This window comes from Macadamia integrifolia, unplaced genomic scaffold, assembly GCF_013358625.1.
Source record: "Macadamia integrifolia cultivar HAES 741 unplaced genomic scaffold, SCU_Mint_v3 scaffold1508, whole genome shotgun sequence".
In the NCBI taxonomy this organism is placed as follows: domain Eukaryota; kingdom Viridiplantae; phylum Streptophyta; class Magnoliopsida; order Proteales; family Proteaceae; genus Macadamia; species Macadamia integrifolia.
The window spans coordinates 5,938-26,853 of NW_024868238.1; the positions used below are offsets into that span (position 1 = coordinate 5,938).

Below are 20,916 nucleotides of genomic sequence, written 5' to 3' on the forward strand. Positions count from 1 at the left end.
CTATGCGGATGTTACATTCATCCATTGATTATGTGCATTAGATTAGATATAGTCGCGAAATGCACCTTGTGGCCGATGATGATTCTGGTATCATGCACTCTAGGACTATACTTAGAAATGGGTACACTTTGTGGCCGATGGTGATTCCGGTATCTTGTACCCTAGGACTATACTTGGAAATGGATACGCTTTTGTGGCTGACGGTGATTTCGGTATTGCATAGTCTATACTAACTATATCATTATGCAAGGCATGTAGAACATTTGAGGTTAGGTGACATTCCCTATGCTATGTTCCCTTGCCAACAGGGGGATAAGGTGTTGGATAACCCAATAGTGGTATATTCAATGAACCTTTCCAAAATGCCACATCCGTGGTACGATGTGATTGTTGTCGGAGGTGAAAAATAGTCCGGCGTGGTTGATGGTGATTCCGGTGCCATGACTTCTAGGAGTGGGTTATCAGGGTTTTTCTGGGTGACTGATGGTCCCATTCCGGCATCGGCAGGGTCCTAATCACGACTAGGGTTTGTAACACTGGGTGACCAATGTGCGAGTTTCGGGAGTAGGAATACAACCTAATGTGTGTCGTAGTAGCATTACCAGACTTAGTTGTATGCTAGGTGGATTAATAATCAAATGAATTACATCATTCACATCATGGACTATGTGTTTACTTTCAGTACTTATGACATCATGGAATATTATGTTATAATTGTTGTGCTTGATTATGCATGAACCCCACCCCTCACTGAGCTAGTTGGAGCTCACCCCTCATGGATATTATTTTTAGATGACGATGCAAGTATCGTGGTACCGATGGGATGTGACTCTACCTCCGCACCTGAGTACGGAGTGACTAACTAGTGGATGCCAGAAGCAGAAGAGCATGACCAAGATTGTGCCTGTGACACCTGTGCCTACTCGGCACCTTGAGAGGCTCAGAGTCTTTTTGATATTTTGATACCGAACTTAATTATGGTATTCTTATTGGACTTCATATATGTAAGTCATGGATATATTTACTTAAATAACTTGGTTATGGATATATGTTATCATTAGACATTTCCCCATTTGAACTTTATTATGCTATGTTATTCTCTAATTCCACTACATTTGTTCTAGTGGTTCGGTGTTGTGTGATTGTGAATGTTAAGGTACTACTATCAGAGATCCTGATAGAGGTGTAAGACGGGTAAGCATCTCACTCACGTCGTGGAATCCTATAATGGGGATTGGGATGTGACATTTATAATGGCAACAAGCGCCCCATTGCAACTTTTCTCCTTTTTATTCCTCAGAACTTTCTGGCATCCCATTCTCTTTTAACTTAGCTTATGCAAATCTTTCAAGGCTGCAAGTGGCTTTCTTGACTAATCACTCTTTTTTGAAGTTTCAGGTTTCTTGCCTCGGTCACACTCCGAACTGCACTCCGAACTGCTCTTCGGTGGCTTGAACTCAATGACATCTCCAGATTTAGCCAAAGTCAGATGAGAAAACCATGGTCAAGGAACTAACTTTTCCTTCTTAGGAACAGGTCATGGCATGGTCAGTAATTTTGCCATATCAACGTTCACCATATTGACCGCAGGAAATGGGTTTTCGTTAACCATTATAACCCGCTTATCTTTCTCTGGGAACCTAAGATGCTCATCATTGATAGCCTTCTGCAAAACATTACACAACACACAACTATTAGTATAATGGGATTCCGAATTATACCATTTACAATATCTCCTATCCTTGATCTCTATTGCCAATGGTATTTGGTGACCATCAAACAACTTCATCTATTTATCTTTTAGTAGCTGGTAAAAAATGATCTCAGCCTTTGTGATGTCAAAGGAATATCTTATTCTCGAGTAATAACTTCTGGATGGAAAGTTTTTGGCATGACCGACTTTGATGAATCCGATGGTCTGGTAAAAATTTACAAACGTAATTCTTCACCTCTACAATCTCGGCTAAATCGACTTCACAGTCAACATCATTAGCCGCTTTTGATTGATTGGCACCCAGCAGTGCGAAACTATAGGTTCAACTTGACCCTTATAAAAGTTTCAAGCAAAAGAAGAAGAATGAATATGTTCCTCCTCTTTTAGGATTTGCTCATAAGAAGTTTGTGCAACCAACTAGCCGAGGTCCGAGAACTCTTAGTCGGAGAACCTCTTTTACAATTCTAAAGACATGCCACTAAGACCATCGTCATGAACTCACTATCTTGTAATGTTGTAACACATCTACGCTTGGCAATTTTAAATCTATAGACAAAGTTATCAATGGATTCATCAGAGCCTTGGTGCATTCTTTCTAAATCAGAGATCGATATTGTAGGTTTGATTTGGTAGAATTGTAAATGGAACTTACCCTCCATTTCTCCCCAATTTTGTATGGAGTTGATAGGTAAATTGCAATACTAGGTGAAAGCCGCTCTAGTTAAATTGGGAAATAGTCTCAGTTTCAACACATCATTAGCCCCAACTGTTCCACATTTAACAGTAAATCGAGCGATATGCTCTACTATTGACATATTAACTTCTCCAGTAAACTTGAAGAACTCAAGAATCTTCATATTCCTACCGAAATCAACCAAATCCAGATCCTCGGAATATGGTATTCTATAGACCGGTCTCATGGTTGGGCAAAAATCATGATTTATTTAGTTGTGAATAACCCTAATCATTTCTTCACGATCTAAAATCATTGGATTTCCTTATGCAAGTAATGCTGTCGGTATAGTGGGAGTCGGATACCTTTGACCATTATGCGGCCAACTCCGTTGTACTCATTCCAACCTTCACCTTTAGCGTCTGGTACATCTTGACTGGAAATGTTGCTCTATTTCCATTCCCTCCATTCCTACGACCATTGAGGCTGTTATGGTGGGTTTGAGTTGGGTAACCACCCAATGGTGCATTATTTGCCCCTATTGCGACCATATTCAATGGATCATACCATGAACCACTTAATGGCGCAGTATTTGCCCCTGTTACGATGGTATTTGCTAGAGTGTACCATGATCCATGTTGGTACATCGGATTATTATAAGTTACCTATGGAATCTGACTCTGATTGGTCGTTGAATTAATGCCTTGTTGCATTGGAAATATTGTATCCCTAGTTTGCTCGCCAAGATTGCCAAAACCCGGAGGGTTACTTGAAGAACAAGGTACACTTGGATTAGCCTAACTTGAAGAATGACTTTGCGGTACTAGAAGGGTCATTAGTTGATTAAAATTTTGATCCAACTTCGACTGCTGGCTTATGCTAGATTGTGCAGCCATTATCACCATCCGATGGATGTCTTCAGCTATGGGCCAAATCACTCCTCGCATGGTTGTAGCCAACTGCCTGGTTACATCCTCAGCTACTACATTGGATTGATCTCCAGAAGGAATGATATTAGTTTCCAGACTAGGGCTAGATACCTTGGGAGAATTAGGTATTTGTCACTCATTAGAACTTCTAGAACTTCCCCTTCTTTGGACTAATGTTTGAAAGTGTCCCACCAGGTGTGTCAAAAAATGTTGGCAGTTCCCTTTTAATCTCCTATGATATGGTTACCATATTCTTTTTGCTCAGGCGTGCCAGAATCCTTTTTGGATGGATTCAAAGTAATTCTGACTTTGATCAAGGTGAGTTGAGTCCTCTCATGCCCCAATTGCTCAAGGGACTTAAGACCTTAAGATTGGAAATTAATGGAGATCCAAAATATCAGTGAAAAACCAAACTCAAGGACAAACAAAAGATTTTGAATCCCAAAGAACATTAATCATTGCATTGAGATAAATTCTAAGTACAAGAGTTTCACTATATGGAAACTCGTTGAAATTACAACTAAAGTGAAATAATAGTCCCAAGTAAAATTTATGACTAAGAAAGAGATAAATTTGAAAAGGGTTGGATTTTGGTGTTGTTTGTTGAGTTGATTGTCCCTCTGCCAGAATTTCTTTCCTCCTGGCCTTCAATTTCAAATATAAGAAATGGGTTGAGTAACTGCTCCCAATGGACCCAATCTCTCATCTTTCTTGTATCCTGGAAACATCTGTCCAAATAATATTGCCGTTCTTACACGTCCCCATATTCCTCCATGCAGTTAACGTGAAAAGTTATCCCATAAATCCCAAACCAACAACAGATTCCAACCAAACCGTTCCCAGGATTTCTATAAATTGGATAAACCAGATGGACTTGCATCCACTCAAACCGCCACGTCAGGACCAACAACCACATAAAAGGTGACGGCTTTTTATTTCAGACAGATAGTTATAGAAAGATTAAAGTCTCAGCCCGAAATAAAAGGAGAGGCCAAGAAAGACTAAAAGAAGAAATGCTGATTAGCAGCAGCAGAGTCTCTCTTTCAGTAGCCACTGCAACTCTCAACCTTCCAAGCCCAAATCGTTTTCACCCCCAAATCCTCTGTTCTCGCTTTCTGGGGCAAAAAAAGAAGATATATTACCTTTCTAATCCCATTAAATGGAACTCTAGAATGCAGGTTTCCCGAGCTTCCAATCTCACGATCCGGGCTTCGGCTCGGCCTCTCCCTCTCAAGAACGCAGAGGAACTCATCAATTCTGTCCAAACATTCATCCTTGATTGCGATGGTGAGTTCGTACTGACTGAATTCAATTAACTGAAGCTGAGATTGCTCTTAAGCTCGAGACTCACGAATCCTTTTTGATTGATTTAAATTGCAATATTTGTTCTCTGATTAATTATGATTCGTTTATTGGATTCTGTTGATTAGGTTAATTGCAATTGTGTGAGTTTGTGATAGTGATATTCGACATTTAGTTTGTGATCACGGAATCTGATCAACTGAAGCAGATTGCTCTTAATCTCGAGATTCACGAGCCCTTTCTAATTGAATTAGATAACAGTCTTTGTCCTCGGGGTATAGTTATGATTAGTTTGGTTGAAGCTGAGACTGCTCTCAAGAGTCCTTTGGAATGATTTGGATTATAGTTTCTGTCGATAGACTACCGTTGTGATTAGTTTGATAAATGGGTACGCATTCCTATTGAAACCAACAATTATACTTCGAATTGTTCAGTTTTATACTCTTTCTTTGTTTTTTTTTTCCCTCTTATTTGCAGGAGTTATATGGAAAGGAGATAGTTTGATTGATGGCGTCCCAGAAACTCTGGATATGCTTCGCTCAAGGGTTTGTATATTATAGAAATCCATTATTTATAACTATACTTGTATGTGTATGTGTATTTTTTTTTTTTGCAAAGGGTAAATTCTCATATGCAGCTATGTAAGTGCATAATTTGTCTGGCCATGTGTGAATATCCATTTTTCAATGATTTCCCATCATTAAGAACCCTTTGTTGAGGTAGAGAGGAAAAAAGATATGTGGATTGTTTGGTGGCTGTGATGCATTTATTTGTTTCTTTTTCTTCAGGGCAAGAGATTAATTTTTGTCACAAACAACTCAACCAAATCCAGAAAACAGTATGGGAAAAAGTTTGAAACACTCGGTCTTAGTGTCAGTGAGGTTAGTTTCACAAAAATTCGTTTTTTGAGTCAAATTTTATCACAATAAGGTTAATTGTAAATTTTATTTTTTCAGGAGGAGATATTTGCATCATCTTTTGCTGCTGCTGCTTATCTTAAGTCCATTAATTTTCCTAAAGATAAAAAGGTATGCTGTGAGATACCCTACACTTCCCCATAAAGTAAGCTGGGATGCTCTAGACAATGCCTCCAAGTTCACCTTTACATCGTAAGACTTAAAGCTGAACCATTTCTGCTTTCTTAGCATCACTTGGCATTGTGTTTCTATACGACCAAGTTAACTCAAGCAAGTGTTATCCCAATTACTTGGGGCAGCTATGGGAATCTTGACCACTCTACCCTAGGACCATATCTTCCGTTAAATCATAAGCTCTCATATTCTTCCTCGCTCATTCAACCAATTGTGATTTCCATCTTGCCAAAAACTAAAATTACTAACTTTCCAAGTTCCATTGAAAGGAAAAGAACTACGGTTTTAATTTCTGATTCTTTCAAGGGCTTTTTAACACTGCTGTTTGAAGAGTAAAACTTACACCAGTATTTCATACTAACTAATGGACCTCAGATTCCCTAGATGTCAATGACTCTTATGACACTGGAACTTGCACAGCTAGTATGGTATGTGGCTTATGAAGTAAAATTTATGATCTGGAGTTAACAAAACATTTGCATCATGACAGAAACATGACACTAAGTGCCTGTTTATGCAGTTTATTGGATGGATTATGTTTAAAGATCTGCTCCTTATTTTTTCTACATAAGTTCATAAACAGGGAACAAGGCTTCCTTGGTATACAATATGGGGACACTCAGAGTATCTTTACAAAATGAACAGAACATCTTCGCTGGATAACATGAAAAAATTGCGTCCAGTCTTAACGTCCAAACATCATAGCCTTTTCAAAAATTTATGATAAGCAACCCAAAAGTTGTTGGCTCAGTGAAGTTTTGATGCAAACGATACCTGATTTTGTTCGTGTCTTTCTACTTCTGAATTTGTCCTAAATCAATTGTTGCTATTAGGGTTGATCTCCCATCGATTGCTCTGCCATTACTTCCTCTCAAGTTGAAGACAAGGTTCTTCTGATCGAACTTTTTGTTGGTCATTTGCTATGTGCTATTGATTGATAGTGTTGATTTTCTACATGGTTACAGCACTGAGTTCTTATGATTTTCTGCTACAAATCTACTGCTATGGGCTCTGAAGAAGAAGTTGAAGATTTCTAATTTTCTGCTATCAAAGGTTGAGACAACCTGGTTTCTTTCTGGTTGCATGTCACTGCTGATTTTCTGGTGTTGCCTTGCTGAGACCACTCATTGTTCCTTGCGAAGTTAACAACTGATATGTTTCTCAAGGGTTTGGAAAATTTTGTAACTGATTTGCTTGTTTCTCGGCTGTGATCTCTTGGTCGAAGGGTTGAAATGTGTTTATTCCTGGGTTTCTGCTGCTTCTATTCCTGCTTGGAAATGAAGGTTGAAGACAACCCAATTTGGTTTGTTTTTTTCATTAAATCGTTCCCTTCACCCCTTTTCTTTTAAATTAGTTTTCCATTAATACCTCTCTTTACCTTTAATAACCTTATGTCCCAATTTTTCTTTTGCTTCCAAGTACACTCTTTCTTCTTCAACGTGACATCCTACTTGTGAGTTGTTTCCTTGCTAAATTGAAATCCTTTAATTACCATTTTCCATTACCCCTTCTAAGCTCATATATATTTACAAATGTGCCATTATTTTGTGTGTGAACTACCTAGTGCTCAAGTGGGCCCATAAGCGATCCGATTCTGGTTTTGGAACCGGATCCGTGTTAAGTGGTGAATTAATTACAAAATTTCCATCAACTTTGGATTAATTTTGTTCTATTGTTTGAAGTGGGTCCATAGTCCATACTGAATCCAATTGCGTATTTTGACCCGGGGTCCCGCATCAATTGGGAATTATATAAAGTAATTATAGAATTGCAATTGGGCATGTATATGTGTCAAATTATTATTTTGGTGGGCCTAGGATCACTTTAATTTGGAATTTGAACTTTTTTTGGAAAATTGGTACTTGCATGCATTGTAATTGGAGTTATTTGTTCAGATTTGCTACGGTAAGGGGGAGATTGGAAATTATTTATTGTGGTGCTCTTGGTTATGGGATTCTTTGTGATGTTGGTTGTTGGAAATTATTTGTCTTTGTGTACTGCTATATTTGAGGAGGATATTCAAATTATTTTCTGCTCGGTTTGATTTGTTGTCTGATTAAGATTATGTCTGCTCAATATTATTTTGTTTGAAGACGATATGTTTGTGTCTGTCCTCAGCAACTATTTTATCTTTTAAAGAGGGTATATTCAGGGATCTGATACTGTTTGGTATATTCAGCAACCTGATGCTTGGTCCCCACCAACCTGATGCTGCCTATTTATCTGTGGACCTATGAGATGTCTGTGATCTTTGTTTGAGGCTCGTGAGTGCTTTTGATGTAGCTATTGGGAGCTATAATTTTGTTGTAGTGCCTTCTTTAGGAAGGTCTTTTTATGCTGGATGCTACATTTCTATTTTGAGATTATGTGGCAGTACCCTCTTTGGGAAGGGTTTTCATTGCTATTGGAGTGCCTTCTTTGGAAGTGCTTTCGTTTCTATTGGTGTTGCTGATGGATTTATGATGGTTGATTGGAATTCTCTTTGTGCTTGTTGGAGTTCTTGTTGGTCCAAGCTGAAGCTTTCTTTTGTTATGTGCATATTCCAACTTGAGGAGTGCTAAAGTATATGAGAGAGCATGTGTCAGTTGGAGGGCTATAGGTGACGGTAGACCTCTATACTATGGGATTATATTGGATATAAGCATATCTTTTTTTTTTTTGGATGAATAAATAATTTATTAATAAGAAAAAGAATATATAAGAAATATTAAGAAGCATATCTTTGTTAGTTTCCTATTGGGTTTAGGGTAGTTCTTAAATAAGTTTGAGTTAGGTTCCTTTTTGGTTATGCCTTCTAGTTTCCTATTTGTGTTATGGCTTTGTAATAGCTAATCTATATATTAAATGAATAGTTAATCTATATATTAAATGAATGGGGAAGTCCTAATCACATGGTTTTGACTCCCGAGTTACAACTATCTCTGGTTCTCTTATCTTTACCTCTTTCTTATTATTTACAACTATCAGCCCTTTGTAGCTCCAATTCTCAAGGCAAGCAATGTCTGATTGCCCCAACTAATGAAATCTTTAAAGCCATTTCTTTTACTCCTGTAAACAAGGCCATCTCACATTACAAGAAACAAAATAAACAATATATTGGGTGAAATGTTGGGCAATTAGGAAGTGTCATATCGAGAAGCTATATGTAGCTGAGATTTGGATGTTATAGCTGATTTGGGTTGTCCTGATCAATAACAAGCTCTAAGGAAGACCTGGACTTGATTGATGCATTTTTTTCGAGCACCTGGTGCCAACTTATCCAACACAACAACCTGACCATTATTGCTACTCAAGATACTGGGAGCCACTACATCAGAACATTTGAGGTGGTATGGCCATATTCAGTGGAGGTCCGAGGATGCCCCAATAAGGAAGAGTGACCTGATTCCAATTGAAGGTGCAAAAAGAGATAGGGGCAGACCTAAAATGATTATAAGAGAAGTTGTGAGGAATGACATACAGTGCCTAGGTCTTGTAACGATTATGACCTCAGATAGAACTGATTGGAGGGCAAGGATCCATGTAGCCGACCCCATTTAGCTGAGATTTTCTTGTCCTGCTGGCGTTGGGCTTCATTTCTTTACTGCCTTTTTACTTTAATTTTACTTTTATTTCTCCTTTTTTTTTTTTCTTGGATCCATGTAGCCTACCCCATTTAGTTGGAACAAGGTTGAATTTTTTGTTGTTATAGTCGATCCATATGTGTCCATCCACAATTTCCATTTCAAAGTCATCCTTTTCATGCCAAGGCATAAAGATGTTGCCAATGTTGCCGAACAATTCTGAGAAGTTAAAAATGGTTACATTCAAGATTTTTTGTCATGGTCTGCTAGTAGTGAAAATACCTATTTACTTGCTTATCTGAGTTGACTTAAGAAGGTAGCGAAGCTTGTCAGTGTTGATATGTGTCTAGGACACATAACCATGTCCTAACCAACTATTCCAGGATCACAATGCAGTACTTTTACGACAATTAAATATAAGAACATTTTATAAGAATTAGTGGAGAGTAGATATAACCATAATTGTAGATAATAAACTGGTGATTCTACATTATAGGATTTATATACAAAGTTATTCTGTACACATGATCCACATTACATATATATCCTTGTCATAAAAATACATAACAAAATATACAAAATATCTAAAAATAGATTATGATCCTCATCATCTTTTTCAAGGTGCACCATATGCACAATCATCACAGACACAGTCTGGATCATACTCCTCAAACTTTGGCACCCACCAGTTATCAGCCACTGAAGTAGGTGTCTCACCACTCGTTGCCGTCAGACTACCTGTGTCACCATCTAAAAAGGAAACGCAAACATGGGGTGAGCTTCATTAAGCGTAGTGAGGGATGGGAAGCATGTAAGCATACACAATCAGAAATGATGTATTGCATGAATCAATCATAACAATATGATGCGGTGCATGAGATTATTTAATTTAGATACATAACCTAAATAACAAAACTAAGTTTGTAATGGTATAAGTAGTACTACAACACATTAGGTAGTATCCACGGTCCTAGAATGCACCATCAGTCACCCAGCGATACAAACCATAGCTGTGATTAGAAGCCTGTCGGTCCTAGAATGCGACCTTTGGTCTCCCAGCAAATACCTGATAAACCCCTTTTTAACGCCATGATCCCAGAATTAACACATCGGTCACCTAGGCTCTGCCTGCCTCCGACAACAATCACATCATCCCGTGGACGTGATATTCCGAAAAGGTTCGTCGGACCTACCACTATGGGTTATCTAACACCTTACCCCTTGCCAAGAACTGGGTCAATGATCCCTAACCATATGCTTTCTACATGTAATGCACATAACATCATATAAAGAGAAAATGTGGGAACACGGTACCGGAATCCTCCCTCTGCCACACCGTGTTCCTCACCCAACATCTCACATACCAACAAACTTATCAATCCAATCTTATATAGAACATGGTACAATTAAATAACAAATGCAATCCATTTCCATCCAATCTGATGTACAACATATTACAATTAAATAAAATAAAATAATTCAACAATAATCACGTTCAATAGAAATAAATTAAGTAGAAATACTCCATAAATTAAGTCAAACCACCCACTCACCTTGGTGGTAGATCGGTGAATCAACTATCTCTGCACCAATGGTGATTGACCAGTGAAGCCCTGAGAATGAGTTCTCCGTCCAGATTTCATCTCAATGCATATTACCTTTATTAGGTTCCCTATTATGGTGAAATTACTTTCCATTTAAGTGGGATTAACCCAATCTTCAACTTGAACTCATTTAGGTCGGTTTTACCAGTTTTGATTTAGAGCTTAGTATTGGGCTGCATGCATCCATATTTAAGGACACCAATTAGAGACATGCATGTAGAGAGAAACTAGGTTTCAGCTACCATTACTCCTTGTTTAGATTTTTACTTGAGTTGGAAAATTGGAATAGAAAGAGAGAATGTGATGTGGAAATCACAAATTTTGGTTGTAGGTACATGTTATCATGCAAGCCTTGGAAGGGTTTTTCCTACCAAAGTCCCAACCAAAACCTGGGTCTCAGTTGAAACCTAGTCAAGCCTTAGCTTAGGTTTTACCAAATCTGAACTTAAGGTTGAGAAATAGGAGAGAGAGGTGAACCACCTGCCTTAAGTGTGTGTAAATGGAGGTTGTAGAAAATCACCAAGTCCTTTGCTCTCTACTCCTTTCTTCTTCTTCTTTCTTTCCTCTTTTTTTCAGTTGATGAATGAAGAAATGAAATAGGTTTACACATTATATACGTAGACTATTTCTACTAAACCTTTTTGCCTAACTAAGTCATTTTTCAGAAAAAGTATTAATACGTTATTTGACCCGTGTAGACCCACCTTCATAGGTTGTGTATAGGTTAATTAAACATTATATGTTATAAACCAAACTCTGGGTGTTTTGGAGTACATGGTTACGAAGCCTACTACCAGTGGATGTTACCGGTGGGTATGGACCGGTGAATCCTACTATGTCAATTCTGCCTGTCTTCTTTTGTGACTCTGTTCAGATGGGAACGACTTCCACAATGTTCTGTACTATGGTGTGTTTATGCAATTTAGGTATATAAACTCATGAACACTTATCACTAAGGCTTGTATAGTTTGAACCTTCTCTAATTCAATCGACACTACCTGCACAGATAAGAAGGGTCATTCTTCCCTTCCAAGCAGTAGACCATAGCAATCTATAGGTCAGTAGTGATTTCTATCTTGGGTGCATCACTTAGTAACCAAAAGTTAAATTTAGACCAGGATTTTGGGTACAACTGTAACATCCCCCCTATAAGAAATTTCATTCCAAAATTTGGCATGCTTGGTAACCCAAACAACTAAGGGTATCTCTTCTGCATTTCATCGTCTCGCTCCCAGGATGCTTCCTGTTCAGTATGATTTCTCCACTTGACCTTGATATAGGAGATAGTATGGTTACGGAGATTGTGGTCCTTTTGATCAAGGATCTCCTTAGGTAACTCTATGTAACCGAAGTCATTATACAACTTATGTGGTAAGTCAGCTTATACATATGTTGGATCAGGAATGTATTTGTGGAGCATCGACATATAAAACACATCATAAAGTTCAACCATTTTTAGAGTCAATCCCAATCTATATATTACAAATCCAATCCTCTTAAACACTTTATATTGGTCAATGTTGAAATAACCTAGAGGGGGTGAATAGGTTACACTAGTGGAAATTAAATTCTTTTCGATGTATAGGTCCAAATGTGATTGTAAATAAAATACGGAATGAATATAAAACTAGCACAATCACACAACACCGAGAATTATAGTGGTTCGACTCAATCCGAGTCTAGTCCACTCCCTACAAGAATCCTCTTGTAAGGTATTCCACTAGTTCTCCCTTTCAGTACGGTAGGTAGGGAAGAAAACCTTTACAATCTTTTTCATGGATAAGAGTATCCTTATAAATCCCCTTTACAGGCAGAGATGCGCCTTTACAATCTCCTTTGTAGGTAGAGAGGCACCTTACACTCTTTTAAGGATAAGAGGATCCTTACAATCTCTTAAGGATGAGAGGGTCCTTACACAAGCCTAAGTACAGTCTAGACTTAATGTAAAATAGAAAATAGAGAAGTGGAATAAAAGAGGATTAACTCTGGTGTGGTGCAAATGAAATATACAATGATGATAGAATGAATGCACCTTTTGAAGTCTTCTTGATGCTTGTAATATAAATGTCAAGATGTAGATGAAGGCTTGTAGATGGTCTTGAGTTCCTTTTGAATGTAAAATGAAGAATTTGAACTCAAGAGATGGTGTAGACCAATTCTCACTTCTAATGCTCAAATAATGTTTCTCCAAAGTTGAGATTAATTGTTAATTAATGAGTAGCATTAGAGGTATTTATAGGTGAGCTTAGGAGAGCATTTTAGGCAGTAAATCTCACTTAAATAGTTATATTTTGGGTCCACCGGTCGACCACCATCGGTAGCTGGTCGACCGGAAAGAGTCATTATAGAAAAATATAGCAGTTGGGGCACTTCCAGGTAGTCACCGGTCGATCGGGACTTTCCACCGGTCGATCGAATTTGGTCTCGGATAGTTCCGGTCGACCGGGGCTTCCAGTCGGTCGACCGCCAACATGACAGACTCTATTTTGACATAATACTGTCATATTGACCAGTCGTTAGTATTTTGACCATAACTTTTCGTCCGACCATGGATTGACCTGAAATCAGTTGCGTTGGGATCGTGACTCGATTTCCTACAACTTTCATGAAGGTTTCATCTCCTGACATTGACTCTAAGATTGCCCAAAATGCCCTTGAGTCAGGTTAATGTGGTTTTCACAGAATTTTAGTAGAACACATTTTTCCTAATATGTTCCTCACCACTTAGAGACTTTCCATACTTGATCAAGTTATGCTCTATGGTCATTCTAGTATGATGCAATGCACATGCATGTGGTGAGTGCACATATATATGTGGAAGGTACAAATTACATTAAAAATGACCAATCTATCCTAGTGGTCTTCTTCACTTAAACCTTTCACTCTTTGGCACTTCATCTTCTTTTCTTTTTGTTTGCAATTCCAAGTCTTCGAGCTTCATATCTTGACATCTTGAAGCTTGAATTCTTCTAATACCTTCTTCAAGTATTGATACCAACTTGTTGATACTCCTCACTTGATGACTTCAATCTTCATTTCTTCCTTTCATTCATCAAATTCGATCTTTGATATGAAGTCTCTACAAAACAATACTTGAAGGCAAATTGTGAAATACTTTTATATGTTTGTTTATCATCAAAATCAACTATAGGAGTGTGGGCATATCCCTAACAATCTCCCCCTTTTTTATGATGACAAACAGATGATTCTCAAATAAAATAAATAATCAATTATCAATAAATTGGAGAATCATTTCACAATTTCTCCCCCTTTGTCAATAACAAAAAGTGGGGTATTAAAAATCTCTATATTGTCTTTCCCCCGTTTTAACCTTGAAAAGGAGTGTGGGGAAAATAGCCCCCCCAAGGGTATGCTTAAGAGGAAAAAAAAATAAGCATGTAGTCAAGACTAAGACATGCTTCTCCTAAGCATATGCAATAGATGCCAATGAAGCTAACACACATTCAAGCAAGATAGACCATTAAAAATTCTAATATGGTTGATGATGCCAATCATTGCTAATTTTGACAAACATTCTAGTGCTTCAAATTTTCTAGCAAAAATATCTATCAGAGAACCTTTTGGAATAGGATATTTTATCCTGTCTCTAATGATACCAAAACAACCATCAATGCATCATCCATCTTTTACTTTGGCTTTTTAAGCCAATAGAATCAAGCATATATTGGTCCCCATAATCTCATGGGTCCATCCATGTTACAATCAAAATATCCCTTCGGTTTCCAAACCCTTTTTGATGTGTGAGGTCTAAATGGTGTGTATGCCCTTTGTGAATCATATATTTCATAATGTGCAGGTGGCTAATAAGATTTAACATCTCTTTGAGTCTTATATGGTCTATAAAGTGGATAAGGCCTTTGTGGTGCATATGATTGTTGTGGAGGGAGTGTAATAATATGCATAATGGATGTTATTCCTTTTTGGAACTTGCCTTTGGTCATAATGGGGATTTCTTCTTTTTGGAGAAACTACATTTTCTTTTTCTTTCCCTTGAGGTGAGGTTCCACCATCATAGCCAAGTCCTTCTTTGTCTTGAGGACTTTTGCATTGGGATTCTAATAATATATCCAAAGTCTTTTGACCTTTAGTAAATGTATGAAATATGGTAGTTAACTTTGAGTTATTCTCCTCAAGTTCATACATTTTAGATGTCAAGGATTCTATCCTCTTGTTGAGGGAAAGAACCTCCTTTTTCTAAATTAGACTTTTCAGTCTCTAGTTTCAAGCCTTCTTTATATAAAGCTTCAAAAGCTTGTTGAAGATCATCATCATTAGATTCATTATTTGAAGTATCTAAATTATGAGATTGAGAACTTACCTCTTGTTCTTTGTCTCCATGAGCCATTAAGGCAAGGTCTGTGATTTCTTCATTGGAGTCACTTTCATCTTCATCCGATGAAACTTTCTCATCATTTTCTTCTTCACTTTCTTCATCCAATTCTTTAGATGCTTTGAAAGCAATGAATTTGGGATGTGCTTTCTTAAATTCTTCATAGAGATCCTTTTCATGGGTAAGAAGTGAGCCCATTAATTCATATAAACTTATCTCGTTCAAGTCTCGGGCTTCATTGATAGCAATCGTCTTTGGTTTCCACTTGGTAGGTAGTGACCTAAGAATTTTCCTGGCCATATCAGAGTTGGTGTAAGTCTTATCAAGTCCTTTCAAGGAATTTACAATATTAATAAATCTAGTAAACATGTCAGAAATATTTTCATATTCGTGCATTTGAAATAATTCATATTCTTGTATAAACATGTCAACTTTTCTTTCTCTTACCTTTGTAGTACCTTCATGTGTTACTACAAGTGTGTCCCAAATTTCTTTGGCGTTTTCACACATACTTAATCTGTTGAATTCTTCCTCATTTAAAGCACATCGAAGATAGGTGAGAACCCTGAAGTTGTATTGAAGAAGTATTAGATCATCGGCTGTCAATTTTGATTCATCCTTTGGCATCGTCTTTCCATTTACAATTTTGGAGATGACATATGATCCTCTTTTTATAGTTCTCCAAACAAGAAAATTATATCCACAAATAAAATTCTTAAATCTACATTTCCAAAAGGAGAAGTTTTCTCCATTGAAGTATGGAGGCCTAGATGCATCCATTCCTTCAGGTGGTCAATTAAATGTGGTCATGGTCTTTGACTCACTTTAAGACAAATTAGTCTTCTATATTGAGCTCTCACTCTGATACGAATTAAAATAACTTAGAGGGAAGGTGAATAGGTTACATTAGTGGAAATTAAATTCTTTTCGATGTATAGGTCCAAATGTGATTGTAAATAAAATACAGAATGAATATGAAACTAGCACAATCACACAACACTGAGAATTATAGTGGTTCGACTCAATCCGAGTCTAGTCCACTCCCTACAAGAATCCTCTTATAAGGTATTCCACTAGTTCTCCCTTTCAGTACGGTAGGTAGGGAAGAAAACCTTTACAATCTTTTTCACGGATAAGAATATCCTTACAAATCCCCTTTACAGGCAGAGAGGCACCTTTACAATCTCCTTTGTAGGTAGAGAGGCACCTTACACTCTTTTAAGGATAAGAGGATCCTTACAATCTCTTAAGGATGAGAGGGTCCTTACACAAGCCTAAGTACAGTCTAGACTTAATGTAAAATAGAAAATGGAGAAGTGGAATAAAAGAGGATTACCTCCGGTGTGGTGCAAATGAAATATACAATGATGATAGAATGAATGTACCTTTTGAAGTCTTCTTGATGCTTGTAATATAAATGCCAAGATGTAGATGAAGACTTGTCGATGGTCTTGAGTTCCTCTTGAATGTAAAATGAAGAATTTGAACTCAAGAGATGGTGTAGACCAATTCTCACTTCTAATGCTCAAATAATGCTTCTCCAAAGTTGAGATTAATTGTTAATTAATGAGTAGCATTAGAGGTATTTATAGGTGAGCTTAGGAGAGCATTTTAGGCAGTAAATCTCACTTAAATAGTCATATTCTGGGTCCACTGGTCGACCGCCATCGGTAGCCAGTCGGCTGGAAAGAGCCGTTATAGCAAAATATAGCAGTTGGGGCACTTCCAGGCAGTCATCGGTCAACCGGGACTTTCCACCGGTCGACTGGATATGGTCTCGGATAATTCTGGTCAACCGGAGCTTTCAGCCGGTCGACCGCCAACATGACACTCTGTTTTGACAGAATGCTGTCATATTGACCAGTCGTCAGTATTTTGACCATAACTTTTCGGTCCGACCACGGATTGACCTGAAATCAGTTGCGTTGGAATCGTGACTCGATTTCCTACGACTTCCATGAAGGTTTCATCTCCTGATACTGACTCTAAGATTGCCCAAAATGCCCTTGAGTCAGGTTAATGTGGTTTTCACAGAATTTCACTCGAACACATTTTTCCTAATATGTTCCTCACCACTTAGAGACTTTCCATACTTGATAAAGGTATGCTCTATGATCATTGTAGTATGATGCAATGCACATACATGTGGTGAGTGCACATATATATGTGGAAGTTACAAATTACATTAAAAATGACCAATCTATCCTAGTGGTCTTCTTCACTTGAACCTTCCACTCTTTGGCACTTCATCTTCTTTTATTTTTGTTTGCAATTCCAAGTCTTCGAGCTTCATGTCTTGACATCTTGAAGCTTGAATTCTTCTAATACCTTCTTCAAGTATTGATACCAACTTGTTGATACTCCTCACTTGATGACTTCAATCTTCATTTCTTCATTTCTTCCTTTCATTCATCAAATTCGATCTTTGATATGAAGTCTCTACAAAACAATACTTGAAGGCAAATTGTGAAATACTTTTATATGTTTGTTATCATCAAAACCAACTATAGGAGTGTGGCATATCCCTAACAAATGTATCTGGGCTTAGTTTCCTTTTCTTTCCAAACTGTGTCACCCCCTTGGCTGGAGAAACCTTAAGAAATACCTTGTCTCTCACATCAAATTCCAGGTTTTGTCTCATGTCTATATAACTTTTCTGTCTGGACTAAGCTGCTTTAATCTGTTCTCTAATTACATCCACCTTTTCACTTGTAGATTGTATCAGCTCTGGGCCCAAAATGCGTCGTTCTCCAACTTTGTCCCAAAAAAGAGGTGTAGACATCTTCTACCATACTATGCTGTAAATGGTGCCATACCAATTGGAGCTTGGTAGCTGTTATTGTAAGAGAACTCAATGAGAGAAAGATGTTCATCCTAGCTATAACTCATATCCAAAACACAAGCTCTAAGCATATAGCGTCTGAATGGTTCTCTTAGATTATCCATCTATTTGTGGATGAAAAATTGTCTAGAAATTCAATTGTGTCCCCATAGCCTTTTGTACACATCCCCAGAATGTAGATGTAAACCTTGGATCTCGATCGGAGATAATACTAATAGATGCAATCGAACTTTGTTATCAACTTATAGTTGGGCCAGCTTATCCGTGGAAAATCTAAACTTCATGGGAATAAAATGTGATGCCTTGGTTAAGAGGTCCACAACTACCAAATTGTATCATTTCCCTTATTAGTGCGAGGTAAGCCGGTAACAAAATCCATGGTAATGGTCTCCTATTTCCATTCCAGAACTGGTAATGGTTGTAGCAACCCATTAGGCCTTTATCTCTCAGCCTTAACCTATTAACAAGTTAAGCACTTAGACACATAAGTAGCCATTTCATTCTTTATGCCACTCCATCAATAAGATTTCTTTAGTTCCTTATACATCTTTGTGCTATCGAGGTGCACTGAATATGGAGAACTGTGTGCTTCTCTCAATATTACTTCTCGCAAATCATCACCTTCTGGTACACATATTCTACTTCTGAACTTGAGAACTTCATTCTTAGTTAATGTGAAGTTCAGATCTTTCTGTTTCCCTTCCTTTATGTCAGTGACCACCTTCTGTAGATAGTCCTCTACATGAGATGGTTGTACACTTGTACCACCGATGCAGCTAGTGATATGGTGATACCTTCCACTAGAAATTCCAAATGCAACTTTCTAGCTTCGTCAATGAGTTGCTTCTTCACTGTGAGTGACATGAGCGATAAAGTTTGTGACCTTCTACTTAATGCATCAAACACTGGTCTTTCCTGGATGGTAATGAATGGTGCAATCATAATCTTTCGTTACTTCCAACCACCGGCTCTGTCTCATATTAAGATCTTTCTGAGTGAAAAAGTATTTCAAACTTTAATAATCACTGTAGATCTCACTCTTTTCTCCATTAATGTAATACCGCCCGATCTTCAAGGCAAAGATCATAAGTGCTAGTTCCAAATTATGAGTTGGGTTGTTCTTCTCTTAATCCTTCAATTGTCGTGAAGGATAATCCACCACTTTACCATTCTGCATCAATACACACCTTAGTATCAGCTTGGACGAATCACTGTATATTATCATAGCAGCTGTACCATTAGGAATAGTAAGTATTGGAGCTGTCACTAACTTTTGTTTCAACTCCTGAAAACTTTTCTCATATTCATATGACCATTCAAATTTTACACTTTTTCGTGTCAGGCGGATCATTAGGGCAGCAATACGTGAGAAGTTCTCAATAAATCTTCTGTAGTAACCTGTTAATCTATGGAAACTATAAATATCACCAAAATTCTTTGGCGTGTCCCAATCAAGCACTACCTTCACCTTTCCAAGATCAACTTTGATACCCTTTTCTGAGATAACATGCCCCAGAAATGTCACTTGAGAGAACCAGAAATCACACTAGCTAAACTTTGCATACAATTGTTTCTCTCTCAACCACTATAGCACCAATCTAAGGTGATTAACATGCTCTTCCCTACTCTTGGAATTGACCAAAATGTCATCAATTAACACAATGACAAGTTTGTCCAACATGTCTTGAAATACCCTATTTATCAACTTCATAAATGCAGCTGAGCATTGGTCAACCCAAAGAACATAACTAAAACCTCGTAGTGTCCGAGTCTTGAAAGTTGTCTTATTTATATCACTTTCCCTAATCTTTAGCTGATGATATCCAGATTTGAGATCAATCTTAGAGGAAGTCATTGCACCCTGCAACTAATTAAATAGATTATCGATTCTGGGTAATGGATACTGGTTCTTAATGTTTAGCATATTAAGCTCCTGGTAATCAATGCACATCCTCTTACTTCCATCTTTCTTCTTGACAAACAACATTAGTGCACCCTATGGAGACACACTTGGTCTTATAAATCCTTTCTTTAGTAGATCTTGTAATTGTACTTGTAGTTCCTTCAATTCTGAAGGTGCCATTCGGTATGATGCTTTTAATATTGGTGTCGATCCTGGAAGCAAGTCAATGATGAACTCGGTTTCCTGGTTTGGGGGCATCCTGTCAAATCATCTGGGAATGCATCTGGAAAATCCTTCACAACATCTATCTCTTCTAAAGGTTTAATATTTGTTATTGTGCCGAACACAGATGGAAGATATCCCTAACATCCTTGTTCCAGCAACTTCTTTATTTGAAGTGTGGATATGATGATCCTCTTAGGGCTCTTCACCTTATTTCCTTTGAAGACAAATTCATCCCCATCCCCTGGTTTTAACACAACCGTCTTTTCTGCACACAACACATAGGCTCTATAGGAAGATAACCAATCCATGCCTAAGACGATATCAAATTCAGTCATATCTAACTTGATTAGATGAGCTATCATGTCTCATCCACAGACTTGTACTGGACAAGGTTCACATACTTCATCCAATCCTACTGTACTTCCAGTAGGTGTACTAACCACTAGTTTGTGTGTTAAACTCTTCATCTTAATGCCCATCTTGGCAGCAAAAACTAGTTATACAAAGGAGTGTGATGCACTAGAATCAAAAAATACATGTGCAGGCTTCAATGATATCAATAGAGTACTTGTCACAACTCCTAAGGTAGCCTCAGTATCTTCTGTTGTCATGGAAAATACACGTCCATGAGGTCTAGTACCTTATTGTACTTGAGTAGATCTATTGGTAGGTTGAGACTGAGATGGTCTAGGAGCTACCACATATGATGTGTTGCCAGG

General features: G+C 37.8%; 1 protein-coding gene across 2 annotated transcripts in view; it reads left to right on the top strand.

The window, feature by feature from the left end:
• Nucleotides 1-4,254: 4,254 nt before the first annotated feature.
• Nucleotides 4,255-20,916, top strand: part of LOC122063984 (phosphoglycolate phosphatase 1A, chloroplastic-like) — an 83,311-nt gene continuing 66,649 nt past the window's right edge. Inside the window, exons 1-4 of one of the 2 annotated variants that reach the window (XM_042627679.1) lie at nucleotides 4,255-4,603; nucleotides 5,096-5,163; nucleotides 5,407-5,499; nucleotides 5,575-5,646. In XM_042627679.1, the coding sequence (XP_042483613.1) occupies nucleotides 4,330-4,603; nucleotides 5,096-5,163; nucleotides 5,407-5,499; nucleotides 5,575-5,646 (507 nt within the window). In that variant the 5' untranslated portion in view covers nucleotides 4,255-4,329. The remainder of the gene's footprint in view (nucleotides 4,604-5,095; nucleotides 5,164-5,406; nucleotides 5,500-5,574; nucleotides 5,647-20,916) is intronic. The other variant, XM_042627678.1, reaches the window with a different exon arrangement.